This window comes from Accipiter gentilis, chromosome 33 (assembly GCF_929443795.1).
Source record: "Accipiter gentilis chromosome 33, bAccGen1.1, whole genome shotgun sequence".
NCBI lineage: Eukaryota > Metazoa > Chordata > Aves > Accipitriformes > Accipitridae > Astur > Astur gentilis.
Genome location: NC_064912.1, coordinates 18,169,424 through 18,185,107, shown reverse-complemented (window position 1 = coordinate 18,185,107; position 15,684 = coordinate 18,169,424). Strand labels below are relative to the sequence as shown.

The 15,684-nt window shown below is 50.6% G+C and overlaps 1 protein-coding gene across 1 annotated transcript in view; it reads left to right on the top strand.

The window, feature by feature from the left end:
• Positions 1-11,996: 11,996 nt before the first annotated feature.
• The window catches only part of CACNA1H (calcium voltage-gated channel subunit alpha1 H), a 256,292-nt gene continuing 252,604 nt past the window's right edge, over positions 11,997-15,684 (top strand). Inside the window, exons 1-2 of the mRNA XM_049791191.1 lie at positions 11,997-12,076; positions 12,340-12,662. Of these exons, the coding sequence (XP_049647148.1) occupies positions 12,355-12,662 (308 nt within the window). The 5' untranslated portion in view covers positions 11,997-12,076; positions 12,340-12,354. The remainder of the gene's footprint in view (positions 12,077-12,339; positions 12,663-15,684) is intronic.

The following is a 15,684-nucleotide window of genomic DNA, read 5'->3' as shown; positions in this document are numbered from 1 at the left end:
GGGTCAAACAGGAGGCTCTGCTGACCTCCTTCATCCTCTGCCAGGATCTGGGGGTCCTTGGCCAGCAGTTAGGATGTGGCATTTACTCTGGTACCCAAAATATGGGTGCTTATCTCTTCTGCAGCTTGGATGCCTTCGTGCCCTCTGTTAGCACACGCACCAAAAAGCTTTTTGCCTTTGGAGGCGAAGGCATCCCTGAACCACGTGTGTTTGTCGGCTCTTACCTCCTCTCTAGACAGCTCTGATCAAAAGCAGTTTAGTGCACTTCAACCTTTGTGAATGGAAATTTCCCCCATCTCCTTCCAGGTCCTTAGGGTTTCCAAATGTCAAGTCTTCAACTGCAAATGCTGTTTGAAAATGCTTAGCAAGTTGTAGTCTGTTGGCATCAGTCAGTCACCAAAGATAACCAGCTTGTTTTCTTGCTCTTCTCTTTAATATTCCCTCCCAGCAAAGCTCTGGAGACGTCATTAGGAGCAGTGAGCTCTTTGGAGCCGGGCTAACAACTGCTGAGTAGGTCGTTCCTGCGTAAATAATTTGCTTCTCGGTTTCTCTCCATACCATGGGCTGAGGATGGCGAGTCCTGCCTCAGCATCAGCGGCTCAGCGGCAGAGAAGGTGCCGGCCCTGAGCACATGGAAATGGTGCTGCTCCTTTTGCACCAGCGGATTCTGGAGGGGGAGCAGCAAGTGGGTGAACCTGGTAGCGACCCCGAAAAGTCTTGCACCGTTCTCCAGGGCTGGATATGCCAAACTAGCAGTGAGAGGAGAGGGAGGGAATAATGATGCTTGCAGCTCTACCAGATATAGAGCCTCAAAGCTGACACAAATGAAGCTGTGACGGGCTCTGAGCGCTGTTCTCGCCCTCCGTGGTCAATATGGGAAGTCATGTGCAATGAAGTGATCGTGGTGGGTCAGAAATTGGTTGTGTGGCAGCTTTCAGTGCAATAATCAGGCCCTGTTATTAATGTCCTTTTGTTTATTTATCCACCTAGAATTTCTCAGCAGGGTCTGGTTTTCCTTCTCTACCCACTACAACCCCTCTCCCACATCCTCTGCATTATTACAAAGAACAACCCCATTAAATAATTTCAGAAAATAACCCTGAAAATTGTACCGCAGCCTTAAAATGAAGGGCTGAAAATGTCCCTGGGAGGTCCTTATACTTGTCACCTGAAAATAATAATTCTAATTAGCTTCCATGCCTGCCTTTGGGTCCAGCATAATAAATCCTAATGAACAGTAGCTGATTGAAATATATCCTTGTGAGTGAGTTAAAACAATAAGTGTGCTCCACTCCAAGGGAACAGTTAATGATGTTGGTGGATCACCGGCAGATCCCCTTGCGATGAAAGAGGAGGGAGGTTGGAAGAGCAGAGGTCTGCTGTTTTCCATGGGGCTCTGGGGAATGTGAAGTGCTGACTTGTAGACCGACGAGGAAACCTCACCTAATAGAAATGTCTCTGTCTGCGAATCTTCAAGGCTTTTGGTGGTTGGTTACCAAGTGATCTGACTCTGCTTAAAATAGCAGTAAGGATGAGGCGACTTGGGTTTGAAATCATGTTAGCAGCGCAGTTTAAGACTGGAGGGAGCCAGGATGTGCCCACTTCTCTCCCTATGCAGACACGGGCTGAGGGAGAATAAAATGTTGTAACTTGCATGATGGGAATGAAAAAGAAGTTATCGATTAAAGTGGGTTAAGAGGCAGCTTTATTCTTGTGAATTACCCAGATGGCAGCAAACGTGAAAGCAAATCTTTACATGTTTCAGCTGCTTTGCAAATGACCTCCCCCCCCCCCCCCCCAAAATATATATTGTACCTCCTGTCCTATAAACCAAATCTTTGGAATTTTCAGGTTTTCAGTAAACTGGATCTCCCTTAACAGAATAGATTTTGTTAGTAACATTTGCTTTTGTTACAGCTGTTTCTCTTTCCCTGCCTCATCCTACGAAGGCTGAAGCAGCTTCAGGTGACACCACCAGTAAGATGGACCAAAAGGTGACTCTGGGGCCCCGAAGACCCTGGTTGCACCTGAGGGTAAAGCCACCCAGAGAGACCCACCCACAGCAAACACTCCTCAGACAGCTCACAGGCTGGGATGCATTTGCTAAACCGGCACCCCCGCATTTAAACACACAAATCGGGCTCTTCCGCTCGGTGCTGCCATGCATCCGGACTGTATTACTCAGAAATATGTTTTTTCCTATGCATCCTGATGTCTGCTTAGCTGCCCCCACCAAGCTGTTCTTTGTCCTCCAGATATGTTTAACCTATTGCTTCTAGCTTGTTTGCACCTTTATTTGCTTGCCTGCCTCCATAGGTCTATAAATAAGAACGTTTTCACATACAGAGCTAGTGAAAGGGCAAAGGTGAGATGGAGTTGGACTTTTAACATTCATTTATCTTTGGTTTGCAGAAGGCTTGTGCTCCTGCTAAATTTTTGATACAGATTAAGCTGCTTGGCTCCCATTCGAGCTAGCCAGACCCTTGCTTCTATAAGCATACTCTGCCTTTTTAAGCTTTCATGTCCCCTTCTGCATCTGTTGGAGCCCTGTGACGTGCAGAAAATGGGTGATGGAAAACTCCGGTGTGCCACGGGTCTGTGCATGGCCGTCACAGAGTGGACCTGTAAGTGAGACCCTGGAACATTTTCCCCTATCCACTTCAAAATTACCCAGCAAAGAGGACTTTACATCCTCCTTCCCTTTTAGGATTACCCTAAATAATTCCTATTTTCTTAACTATCAAGAACAGCAAAGCAAAGAGAGGATTGCCAGCTGAAAGCAAACCCTACCTACGTGGGCGCGTGGAGGATTTGCTCTCTGGTTGCTAAAACCTGCCGATGCCTTTTCCAGCAGCTCCTCTTTGACGAGGGCAGCACAGGTCCCTGGAAGCAGCGCGGCTGTTTAAACACACGCTCCGCGCGCACCTTTGCCTGCCTGCGTGGGTGTATCTGTGTTCTTGCTTATCTAAAGCTTGTTGCTGCGAACAGCTTGTGACACTGATGGAAACGCTGGTTGACAGCAGACATGGGGAGATCTTTCAGAGCCGGTTTTGTCGTCCGTAGGCTTCTTTATGGCAAAACTGTGTCGTCCCTAAGGCTATAGCAAGTCTGGGTTTTCTCAGGAGCTTCATCTGGGCGTAACTTTAAAGCTCTGGGGTTTGGAGCTGTGTCTCCAGCAGAACCACCAGACATGCCCATTGCACGGGCATAAACCAGCTCTGGAGTTCGTGGCAGCAGCGTGTCGTGGCCGTGTAAGATTCCCATCCAACCTTGGACCCGCATTCACCTGCATCTGCCTGGGAAATCCTGGGGTTCGTGGAGCTGAAATAACGTTGACTCTGCCTTGCGTATTTGTCCCCCCCCAGCTGTCGCTCCGATCTTGGAGCAAGTCTTGGAGAAGATGATGGAGATCCTTCGCCCTTCGCTAGGACAGCGGAGCTCAGCACCGCTCTGTGGAGTTGGCCGTCCATCCCAGCGTCCTCCGTAGGGTGCCACGGCGTGGCAGGGGAGCAGAAGACCAGGTGGTTTAGGCAAGGTTTGCAAACGGGGACGTGACTGCGCTTGGCCTGGGCCCGGCACGTGCAGCTGTTCGGTGTCTACTGCCTGGGATTAAAATAGCCAACATGCTCCTCGTGTCCCACCGCGCTCCGGCTTGCGTGCGCCAAGCAGGGCACTACAGCGACGGCCGGGGGGGGGGGGGGGGGGCTCGGTGGGGGACAAGCCCCGGCCAAGGGCACCGTGGCAGCTCTTTCATCCAGTCGTGCTCGGTGGGGGGAGCAGTTGGATGGGCACCTACAGAGCTCTGCGGTACGACTGGTGGCACTGTCCGTGTTATTTTATATATGTATTTGGCGGGGGAGAGGGTTAACGGAGTTTCCTGAGAACAGTTTATACTTTTGCTGTGTATTTAGTCCAACTCTCTCTAAATCATGTAACTTGGTTTGTGTAAAGAGGTTTTGATAGACTGAAATTTTGGCCTTACAGCAATAAAATCTTTTTAAATACTGCCTAAGCTGAAATATTTATTTTTGGCTTTGTTAGCTGTCTGAAGTGATGAAAGGATTCTTTCAGGCAGCTGTTCCTTACATCTTGTATCATCGGCTGCCCCACAGAAAGGGAGGAAAAGATGCTCTCCTGACTTCCAGATGCTCTCCACGGGTTTGCAATAGTCCCATGTCTACTTTCGCTCACCTCCTCAGAGCTGGACGTTGCTCAGATGTTGCCAGCATCAACCGGCTTCTTGCAACATGCCCTGATGTCCAAGGAGGGAGATGCTAATTCTGTAATTAAGTCTCAGGGAAGTCTGGATCTGCTCTTGGCTCTGCCACAGGCTTCTTGTGTGATCCCTAGGTAAATTGTGGGGCTAAAATGTTGTTGTCTCTCTGAGGATGATAATGCTTTTGTTTTCCTGATCTCTGCCTCCCCAGGCTGTCAGCTTTTTGAGGAATATGGACTCTGTGCCGGGGACTGTATGGACAGCTGTGGGACCATGACCTCACCCAAGATCCGTAGGAGCCACCACGGAGCAGTAAGGTAAAGGATAACAGGAGCGGGCAGAAGAGCTAGTGGGGTTGTTGCAAAGTGGGGTTGTTCCCCAAAGCAATGGGGAGATGAAATCCCAGGGCTGTGCAGCGTGGTCCTCGGTGCGTTGGCCTGGCAGTGCGGGACCGCGGTGGGCTGCAGAAGGAGGAGGGGAGCGGAGCAGCCCTGACCCCCTGCGGGACTCGGGGCTGGCGGGACGCTGAGCATCACGCAGGGACTTTGGGTGCGGGAACCCTGAGCCGCGGGCTGCAAACTACAGGTGTTTAGGCTTTGATTAAAGACCATAAAGCCACGGCCGTTGCCTTGCCGTGCAGGGTGGCAATGCAATAAATCAAGATAAAATCAGCGGAGTGTTAAACAAGCCATGAGTGATTTACAATAAATTGTGTAAAGAACATTATATGACTTTCAGAGCATGAGGAAATTACTGCTGGAGAAGGATGCGGCAGTGCTTAGGTTTTGTTTCCTGTTCCATTTAGAGTGAGCATTCGCTCGTCTCCGCACCGTCCTCCCGTACGGCACCGAGCCCGGAGCAGGGCAGGGTGGCGGGTGAAGCCCAGCTGCTCCACGCTTGTGCATCCCTCAGGCTACCTGCACGTGTCCCGGCTGAACGGTTTCCTACTCGACAGCCAAACCTCTCCAGCAATGCAGTATAGGGCAATATTTTTCCTCTTTGGATACGCTCCCTTACCTTGCCTTTGCTGTACATCAGTTGCCTTTGAGGGTTGGAAGAGAAATGTCAAACAACTTAGCGTGTAGAAGAGGTATCTGCTTGCTTCCCCTCCGTGGACACGTAAAAGCAGAAGCCTGTGGGTCCCAAATTAAGTTATTTCTCATGCAAAGCATCCTCTAATATAGTCAGCCCATACATCTTCTGTATATATCCCCTACTATGTTAAGTTCTCTAATACATTCAGCTCTTCAGCGTCATCTTCTTGGGTAATTCATTTAAACTATTAGCAGCTATTTAAGAGACTTTTGTCCCGTAAGATTTGGTTCTTAGTGCAACAGAGGTCATTTTGTCCAGTAAATTAGCTAATCTGCACCATCAGCAGTTTGCCTCAGTGATTTCAAATACTCTGTCACATCATAAATGCATTTACCAACAATATAATCAATTAGAATAATTTTACCTCTGAAGGGGCCTGACCTACAGTAAAGTCCTTTAAATGAACAAATCCATTTTAATTCATTTTAAAACTGCTCTGGTGCCTCTTTGGTTAAATTGTCTTTTATTTATCTTTAATTTTCTGTTGTCTTCTCAGTAAGAGGCACAAATTTTCAGCAAGAAATCAGATTCCTGCAGCCTTTGGCATTTTAGAGCTCCACCAAAAGCATTTTTGATACTGGCAACAAACTGAAAATTCATTATTTTTGTCTTGTCTTGCCCATCTAATAAACAAGTGGGGATGTGCCAGGCACCTGTAAAAGTGAAACTCCTCTCATTCTCACTGAATAAGACTACAGAGCAGTCGATGAAATTAAAGGATATGAAATTCCAGTTCCATGAAAGGGGAAATCATGGCCACGGTGATTTCTTGCCACAAGCAGCATTATTCACAATGTTACTCAAAACGCAGCCAGGAAATCTGGCTCACCAGAACCCGCACAATTGTTAGAAAAAGGTGTTGGGAAAGTGCTGGTAAATGGTGCACAGTGCTCAAGTCGACCCCTGAGCTTCAGAGATGAACTTATTTGCAAACATAAGTGGGGACCAACACTCCTGCCCCAAGGACTTCGAGAAGGCAACAACTCGCACTTAAGGGTCCCCCTGAAGAGAGAAGCTTCGGTCCGCAGGTCCGGGAGCGAAAGAGGAGAGGTACCACTAAGTTACGTGAGGGCTTGAGTGTGAAGGCAGGGAAATGAAATGTCGAGCCACAGACCGACGTGACTTTGGTTGTCAGAAAACATATCTGCAACTCCTGGGCTCCTTGACATTACTTTCTTCTGGCTGAGCCGGTGTTCACATGAGGAGGAGGTAAGGCAAAGGGGGAATGCGGAGACCAAACTTGTCTTCCCCGCTCACGGTTGTCTCTTCCAATAAGTTTGGGGAACTTTTTCAGGAATGCACCGACTGTTGCTGCCAACCTGGTAGCTCCTCTTCTGCCTTTCTGGGGCTGTTGGCTTCAAACTAACTTCACGTGGAAATTATTTTTATCAAATGTTTATTATGGAAATATTCTATTTACAACATGTGTTAAAACCATAAAACATGAGAAGGCAGATCTGAGCAATGTATTTTTTTTCCTCAAGGACTTGGAGAATATTTTGCACAGTTATTTTGAACGGTTTTTATATTTAGCAAGTCTAAACATGATATGAGAAGTAAATAAATCAAAGCAGCAAACACAACAGAAGAAAGAGAGAAGCCACAATGCAGATTTTGAGCCTGGCCAAAATGTGTGGGTTTGAAATACGCTCACTCAGTGATGTATTTGGAAATGCTGCACATTCGGCTGTGAGACTGGAAACAGTGCAAGGTGGGTGAAGGGGTTTGAAGATGGATAGCCTTGTGCTTCTTTAGCACAATGTCAAAAGTTGTTAGGTGACGCTTTCTCTTGAAAAACAATGTTTTTCTGGAGGATAAAACATGAGTGGTAGACTTGATCTCAAAAGCATCATATTGGTTGCGGCATTATCCCTGTTTTTCTCTGGATTTAGGTGGGACTTAAAGCCTTTGTACCCCTTGCGTGGACCTCTTGGTGGAATTCTCCAGGCTTGGCTACAGAGAACCTAAACATCCCTCCATAACGGCACTAAGACCTAGTATGAGATTTTATGGCAAGGGGATACTCACTAAATTGCTGAGGGCAAGGAAAGAAAAATCCATGCCTGCTGCTGCCACCGGAACGCAGATAGAGAACAGTTGGAGGGCCTTTGAGATACCAAAAATGCATCAGGACAATCCAGTATGTTTGCAGGGGCTCCCTGTGGGGCTGTTCCCGGGATAGCAGGCGCCTTGCAGTCACCCCTAAGTAAAGGGCCAAGGAGCAGAGGGGGGATATTAGATGAAGGAATCGGATGGAGGACTGCACATGGCAAAATCAGTGGAGAAGGAAGGGAAAGGACTGGGATGGGAGGAAGGAAAAACAAGAGGAGAAGGAGAAAGGATGCAGGAGCAAAATACCGGGGGTTTTGTCAGAAAAAAAGATGCAGATTCCAGGTGGGAAGGGAGGAAGTGCTGTGATCTGCCCGGGGGGCACGGGCAGTTTGGTATTCTGTAGTGAGAGTTGATGAAGGTGTGTTGAGTGCAATGGAAGACCTAGCCCTGGAGCAGATAACTATTTTCTTGTACTGAGGAAGTGACAAATTATGGGTGAATTTGAAAGTCATAAAAGTAAAAATATAATTTTGGCTGGGGACCTATTTATCTATCTATTTTAAAATGCATTTTAACATCCGTGTGTTTTAATTAAAAATACATTTTAGCACCAGCGCAGCCAAACTGCCATGGTGCCAATCTCCTTTTTTGGAAATTTCTCCTTAACATTTTGAATTTATTATAAATTCATTGTTTCTAATACAATTTTTCCCTTCTCTCGTCAATTTATTATCTGTTTTTCATTTCCCTTCTCTTTTGTTAATCTTTCTAAATAACTTTAAAGTGGTCCTCCATCTATTTAGCTAAATGAATTCACTCCACAGATACTCATTATTTTGAGGATGATTTATGCAAGCACTATTAGCTAGATTGTTCCTTGTTTGAAGGTTTTTCTGCAATCAGAAAAAACCCAGATTTGAGTCAGCTAGAATTAGATCCAGTAAAAAAAATTATTACATAAAGTATTCAGCACCTCTGTCAGACTTCATATATAAGAGGTCAGCTTAATAGGCATAAAAACAGAAAGAAGCTTTAAACTATGGGGCTGACCTACTGATCTCATCTTAGCCTGGGAAACGCTGTAGCATCAAACCCCGAAAGTCAAATCGGATTTTTTTTTTTTTTTTTTTTTTCTTTCCCCAGCTGATCCTTGCAACTCTATGGGAAGAGGCTGTGCATCACGTACAATCACAGACTAGGGCATTAAGCTGTGCTACGCCGCTTGATTTACTGTCTGGGTTTCATCTGACAGTACACTACGATGGCACACCCAGCACATTTTATAAATGTTGGCAAAGGCTCCCCTTCGAGCCTCGCTAGCGAGCAAGGCGTGAGTCGTGCAGGGATGCCTGGTCCCGCTCTCGCCATGCCCGTGACCTTGAGAAATTGATTTTTAATCCCGGTGGGTGTCACCTTGGCAGTGGGTCTCCTTCGGGTTGCTCCTGAACTCAAGGCGTAGCAGCCGGGAGCAGCATCCTGCCGTCCTCCCCGGAGCTGGGCAGGCTGCAGGGCTGGAGATGCTGCTCCTTCCTTCAGCAGGGTCGCTGGAAGGTTTACAGCCTTTGAGAGGTTGTAGGCAAGTTCGGAGGAGGAATATTAAATAAAATCGAGTGCTTTATGGAAAATAGCTGAGACGATCAGGGATTTTCTTGTAAAGTCCTATCTTGTCTTTCTGTGACAGTTTGCAAATGGCTGCTACCTGCTAAATCACATCAAACGGGGGAGATGAGGCAGAAGGTGAGGTTAGGTGTCCTCAGTCCGCGTGCTGGCTGTCACGGTCGGAGCAGATCTGGTTTCTCAGCTGTTGAAACCGTTGTGGCTCCGGTAACTTTAGGAGCCCCGTGAGTTTGCCCTGCTGAGATCTGACCTCAGTGAGCACCGACTGCTGCCTTGGCCTGGGATGGGTGAGGTGTCCCAAGTGGGGACGCAGCACCGCTGCCTTCCCAACGCTCACGCACCTCGCTCGTGAGAGCAGGACAGGGACCCCAGCTTCCCTCTCCAGGCTGTGTGATTTTGGGGGCAGATGTGCGCATCTCCAGCCTGCCCACGTGGCACGCGGACTGGAATACACCTGGGTGCATGCCAGCGGGCGACGATTTATTAGGGCCAGCTAAGAGCATTACACATCCCATTATGTCAGCTGTGATTTTGTAAGCCAAGTGCCCATTCAGGGTATACAGTGTATCCTCAGATTGGTATTGATCTTAAAATTTCTGGTGGTTTATTAATGACAGAAATGGCCAGATCCTTCTGACTCGTGTAAACCTGAAGAAGTGTTACTGCTGTTAGTGCAGTCAGCTGGAGACAAATCTGGAGTAAACGGAGCAGGATCTGGCCTACTTCTTCCAACCACTGGATGTGGGTTAAACAGGAACTACGGGAGGAAGCAAACACCTTTGCCAACAAAATGTTGTCTCTTTTCAGTAACGACCACCTTTGGAATTAATCCTGATCCTTTGCAGAATGAGCCAAAACTCCCCACTGGGGTCAGGATTGGCTCTGTTCTTTGCCAGGCTTCTTCAAAACCCTCCGTTTTACGATAAAAGTCCTTCTCGGCCACCATCGTTGCACGGAGTTTATTAATAAAGGCTCTTGGCTTTAAATACTCTCCATCAGGCAACAGGTTAAGACCTTGAAAATGTCAGGCTCCCCGTGCTCTGTCTGGCTATGGGAAGGACGTCTGCAGCCCGCGACAGCTTTGGGCTTCCCAGCCTCTGCCTGGGGAAGGGCAGGAGGTGGCTGCTGGTGGGCGAAGAGCTTTGGAGATGGGCTTGTTAGTCACGGGAGCAGCATCCCGCTCTCCTGACACGGAGCTGGAGGGGAGGCATGGAGGAAAGTTTATTGCCTGGGCAGCTTCTGCCGCTGGGAGAGGGTCAAGAGGCGTTGCTGGCTCTCGAGGCTTGGCCTCTCCTTCTCCCAATTCCCATTTTAGTAAACCTCCTTTTCTTCCTCTAAAGGTCATTTTCCTGAGCAAGATAATTTATGAGTGAAGCCGGTTTGCTCAAGGAGAGCTCCACCAACTCACACGCAGATCTTCCCTTCCCACAGTAATTTACGATTTGCCCTAATTAGCTTGTATAAACGTTGGAAACTCCAAGTGCAATCTCTTCTTTGCACGTTTCACGTTCAGCTTTGCAGGCTGTCCCCTGTTTGTCAGAGGCATTGTTTGTTCGATAATAAAATTGCCACATACTGTTAATCACAACCTGCAAACATCTAATAAAACAACAATTGAAAGTGTGTATGTAAAACCATCTCTTCACTAGCCCCATTAGGCTTGGCTCTTTCTGCTTTGAAAGCTGCACGACCTCCCTTTTCAATCAATTCCCAGTTATTAACCATGAAGAATAGCATTGGGAACTGCATTTGCAAATTGAATGTGGTGGTATATAATGAACTCACTCTTTAAAACATTCCAGTTGAGGGGAATGTATCTAGCTAACATTTTGTAATCTCTCTTCTCCCCCCCGCTCCCCTCCACCTGTACTACATTCAGATATAATTCACGGTTTGAAATAACTCAAAAGAATAAAACTTCCTAAGCGCAGTTTAAGGGGACGGTGCCTGTAACGACTTTCTATTATCTGTTTATTCCGATCCCTCCAAGCTAAGCCCTTGAGAAGATTAGCTACTCAGCTAAAAATCACTGCAGTTTAAGAGCCGATCTTTATTTATTAAAATCCTCCGACCTCTAACTTGGGCTTATACATTTATTTAGTCAAACTAATGAATTAATGCCCTGGGGCAGCAAGTGGGGTTGCCGGAGGGGTGGTGGTTTGCCCCTTCCCACTCAGCAGCCCCCCGGTGTGTGTGTGGGGGGCATCTCCCCCTTTGGGGGTACACGGCCGCGGAGATGGAACCACGGAGCGGGGGACAAACCCGGTGTCCCCCCACCCTCCCCGGCTTTGCAAAGTCCTTTCCTCCTGCCCTGGGGAAGGGGGTCGGTCCACCTCCCCCCCCCCCCCCCACCTTCCACTCGTGACGGCAGCTCCCCGAGTGGGCCTGGGCGACTTGCCCTTCGCCACGAAGCCTGAACAAAGGCAAGGGGGGGATTTGCCACCCGCATGTGTGTGCGTGTCCCCCCCCCCCCCCCCCAACCCCGGCCCCGACCCCCCGGGGCTGCCCCGGCTCCTCCCGGCTGCCCGCCCCCGCCCTGCCCCGCCGGGTTTCCAGCCCCCCCCCCCCCCCCCCCCTCCGCCTCCGCTTCTCTCCTCCCCTCTCCTCTCCCTCCTCCCCCGGTAAATCCGAAGTTTCCTGTTAAACCACGGGCGAAGCTTTGCAAAGAGGCTGCCGAGCTGCCTGCTCGCTCTTTGGGATTACCGTCGGGAGAGGCTCCGCTCCGCTCGGGGAAGAGGCCCCCGCCCCCGCCGCCACCTCTTCTTCTTCCCCTCCTCCTCCTCCTCCTCCTCCTCCATCCTCCATCCCCGCGGGCGGGCGGGCGCCGCACGCCGAGCTCACCCCCCCCCCCCCCCCCCCGCCCCGGCTGGATTTACGGGGTGCTGGTTGTAGTGGGGGGTGTGTGTTCGTGTGGGGTTTTTGGTTTTTTTTTTGTTTGTTTTTGTTTTTGTTTTTTGGTTTGTTTTTTTTTTTTTTCGGGGGGGTGGGGGGGGAGAAGAGATCCGCCGCCTCCCGGCGCCCCGATTGCTGCCTGGTCCCATGTGAACTGGAAGGCACGGCTATGCTCCTGGGGACACCGCGCTCCGCCAAACTAAGGTAAGACCCTCCCCCCCCCCGGAATCAATTTTCCATCCTGGAAAATAAAAAGAAAAAAATGCAGGGAGGGGAAGACCCAGCTTCCCCGGGGGGGGGCGGGAGCGACCGCGCCCGGGAGGAGGCTCGACCCCCATCGCCCGCCTTTGTTATGACTGGAGCGCCGGGGCCAAGGTGGGAACACGCCGGCGGGAAGAAGAAAGGGGGGGGGTGTCCCGCCATCCCCCCCCTCGCCTCCTCACCGACCCCCTGCCCTTGCCCCGCAGGTCCCGGCCGCTACCATGACTGATGGCGAGAGCCGAGAGCCGCTGCCGCGCCCGGCCGGCGGTGAGGTGCGGGTGCCCATCACCGCGCCGCCCCGCCGCCCCGCCGAGCAGCAGCAGCAGCAGCAGCAGCAGCAGCCTGAGGAGGAGGAGGAGGAGGATGCCGGTTCCGGTCCCGTTGGTTCTCCCTGTCGCGACCCACCACCCGACTTGGCCTCCGAGGAGGAGGAGCAGGTGCCTTACCCGGCTCTGGCACCCACCGCCTTCTTCTGCCTCAAGCAAACCACCCGCCCGCGCAGCTGGTGCCTCAGGCTGGTCTGTAACCCATATCCTTTCCCCGAGGGACACCGAACCCCCCCAGCCCACCCCAACAAAGCCGATTGGGACGCCCCCCACCACCCCAACCACCACCACCACCACCCGGGAGCCCTCCCCGTGCCCGGAGCATCCCGTCGGGGCTGCGGGTCCCGGGGGCTCACGGCTCCCTCCGGCACACGGGGGTGAGCACGAAGCCTCCGGGGTCTCCCAGAGTGTGTGTCCCGTGTCGTCCCGTCCCCCCCCCCGCCCCCAGCTCTGTGCTGTCCTCAGGGAGGGGGATGCGGGGTTTTGCAGGAGCGGGACGGGCAGGGAGCGCATCTCCCCCCTCCGCCCCGGTGTTCATCCCACTGGGGACACGCTCACGCCAAAGTCCCCTCGGTTCCACCAGCATCAATCCGACCGTCCGGTGCGGGAGCGAGAGGGACGGGGCGGCAGGACGAGTTGCCCGTCCTTGGCATCGCAGGGCGGTGAGGGATGCTGAGCCGCAGCCCCCCCAAGACCCGCAAGAGGGGAGAACCCCCTCGAGTTCACTTATTTCTCGGTGGGGTGGGAAGGAGCAAAGTTGGAAGACAGCCTCGTATTTATTTTCGACGCGGTGGGGGATTTCAGACAGGCGCTGACCCTCTTGCTGTTTATATAAGAGAGCTCGGGAGTGCATGTGCGCTTTCTCGTCGCAGAAAAATGGAGCGGGTTGGAGTTGGTTTGGGGAAGGCACATGCCTCGCTCGCCTCAGGTCCTGAGAACTCCCCTTTGCTTTTGTTCTTTTGCAACTTGCAGGCAGGGAAGGAAGAGGATAGTCAAGCCTCTAAATCTCATCCCCCTCCCCTGTGTCCTTTACCCGCTTTATTAGTGTTAAATGAAGAAGAGCAGTGTGTTCCTCTCAGTTGTGACATCCAGAAAATTGAATTTTACCCAAAATGCTTGCGTGCAAGCAAGCAGAGAGTTGTCAGTCTGTCTTGATAATCTTCAGAAAGTGAGCTTTTAGCTTTGCTCTGCACGTCAGCTCAGAAGCATTGACATTGTGCAGATAATTAATGCTTTTACCTACCCCTGATACCTGCCTGCAGCTTGCTGCCTATATCCTGCCACTGCTATTAAAAGCATTATTTATTAATATGGTTATTATTGATCTCGCTTCAGTTAACCAAAGAAACCCGTGTGCATCTGAGATCACTGTTTTCCTCAGCAACAACACCAAGTCGAGTGTTGTCGTTCGGAGGAATTGCACAATCCTCCCCAAAATGCTGCCTTGGTCTGTTATTAGGAGAAATACTTGGAGGGAAAACCCACAATTTTTATGGCCTTGGGTCTCCTCTCGTTTGAACTGGGTTTACACGAACTATTGACTTTTGCAGAGATATTTCTGCTTTACACCGTTGTGAGAGGGGAACCGAGCTTCTCTACGCCTGTGGGTGGAAGGCAGATGTAAACAAGTAAACACAGCGATGCTTTATCCATATCGATATTAACTGTAAATGATGGTTTCATAACAAAAAAGTTATATACCTGGTCCTGGAGGGGCTTGGGGAGGGCACTGCATTCCTGTTACACCTTGGAGTGAGTCAAGACAGATCTCTTAAAAGCAGGTTGTCGTGTTTCCAAACTTTGGGGACAGGCAGGAGGGAGCAGCCTTCTCCTTTGGCTTTGGTGGGGTCTCCCTCTCGGGCACAATGCTCTGAGTTTGGCATCCCCGAAGCTGGTACCGCTGACAAATTAACCCACAGCGGGAGGAAAACAAAGCGGTGTTGGCATGGAGCAAGGGAGGTTTGTGTAGAAGAGGGTTCAGGTGTGTTCGTGAGGCTGTGCTTTTATTTTGCCTTTCAGTGTGTCTCCTAAGAATTCACAGGAGGGCAAGTTCCTTCACAGAACCTACCCGTCTAACATAATATTAGATGGAAGGTTAATAGTGAAGCAGAAATTTAATAAAACTACATAAGCCCTGTGTTGTAGCATTACTGCTGTCAGAGCCGGTATGTTTTGACTGTAGCAGAGCAAAGCTCACGACATATCGCAGCAATAAGGATGAGCTCCTTGCTGGGATTTTTTTCCCCTTCTCCCGGTCGCCATCAGTCCCACGCATCGCAGTGAGAATAATCCCTCGGTGTCGACTAAGTTTCTTGGCGAGAGTGCTTGCATTGCTGGTGGTTGTGATTTCTGAAGCTGCTTAACGAAGCTGCGTTGAGCAACCTCGAAGCGAGGAGATGTGCGTCTTGCTCAGGAGCTGGTGCTGTGCCCAGTCGGTGCTGGGTGCGTGTCGGACCCCGAGCAGCTGGAGGTTGGGCAGCTCGGGGACGAGTGCCACTGCCACGGAGCTGGGACACTTGGAAAGCAGCTAGATGGGGAGACGGCTCGAGGAGGAGTGTGGGTGGATCAAGTGCTGTCAGGACTGAGATTCCCCTGGTGCCTGTCCCGGGGGACGAAGAACTTGAAAGAGGAGATGGCAACACAAAGGTGGTTTCTGGCCAGTTGTGCAGTTTTGGTGACTCTTCTGCGCACGCAGAAGCATAGATCCATCAACCACAATAATGAGCTTTACGTTTACGTTAAAATCTCCCTCTGTTACAGAAGGAAGGGACATGACTGTGACGTCTCCTAAAATCTGAGTCTGAAGAGCTTCACCAAGGTACTTGCTCACCTGGGAAGCGCTAACCCCTTCTGAAAAGCAGGTGCCCTCCTTCGATAGTGCTTTTTCTTGCTGGGGGAGTTGTCCTTTTGCTCTCTTTGGGCTTTATTTTGGGGTCTCGCTCTGGGCCTGCCAATGCCCGTGTCCCTCCTCTGCCCGTGCTCACGGAGAGTTTCTCGGTGTGGGAGTGCATCTCCCCTGTGGTGTTTCAGCTCTAAAACTTGTGCACGCTCGCCCCAGGCCCCCCCGCCACCAAGCCGAAAGACTTCACCCCTGCCTGTGTCCCCGGGCTGTGAACAGAGCCGTCTGTCTGTCCAGCATGCCTCAAAAAAGTGAGGGTGTCCCATCCTGTGCATTTGGGGTCCAAATCCCGGTGGGTCCCTGTTGGCTTTTGGGGGTGATCCTGG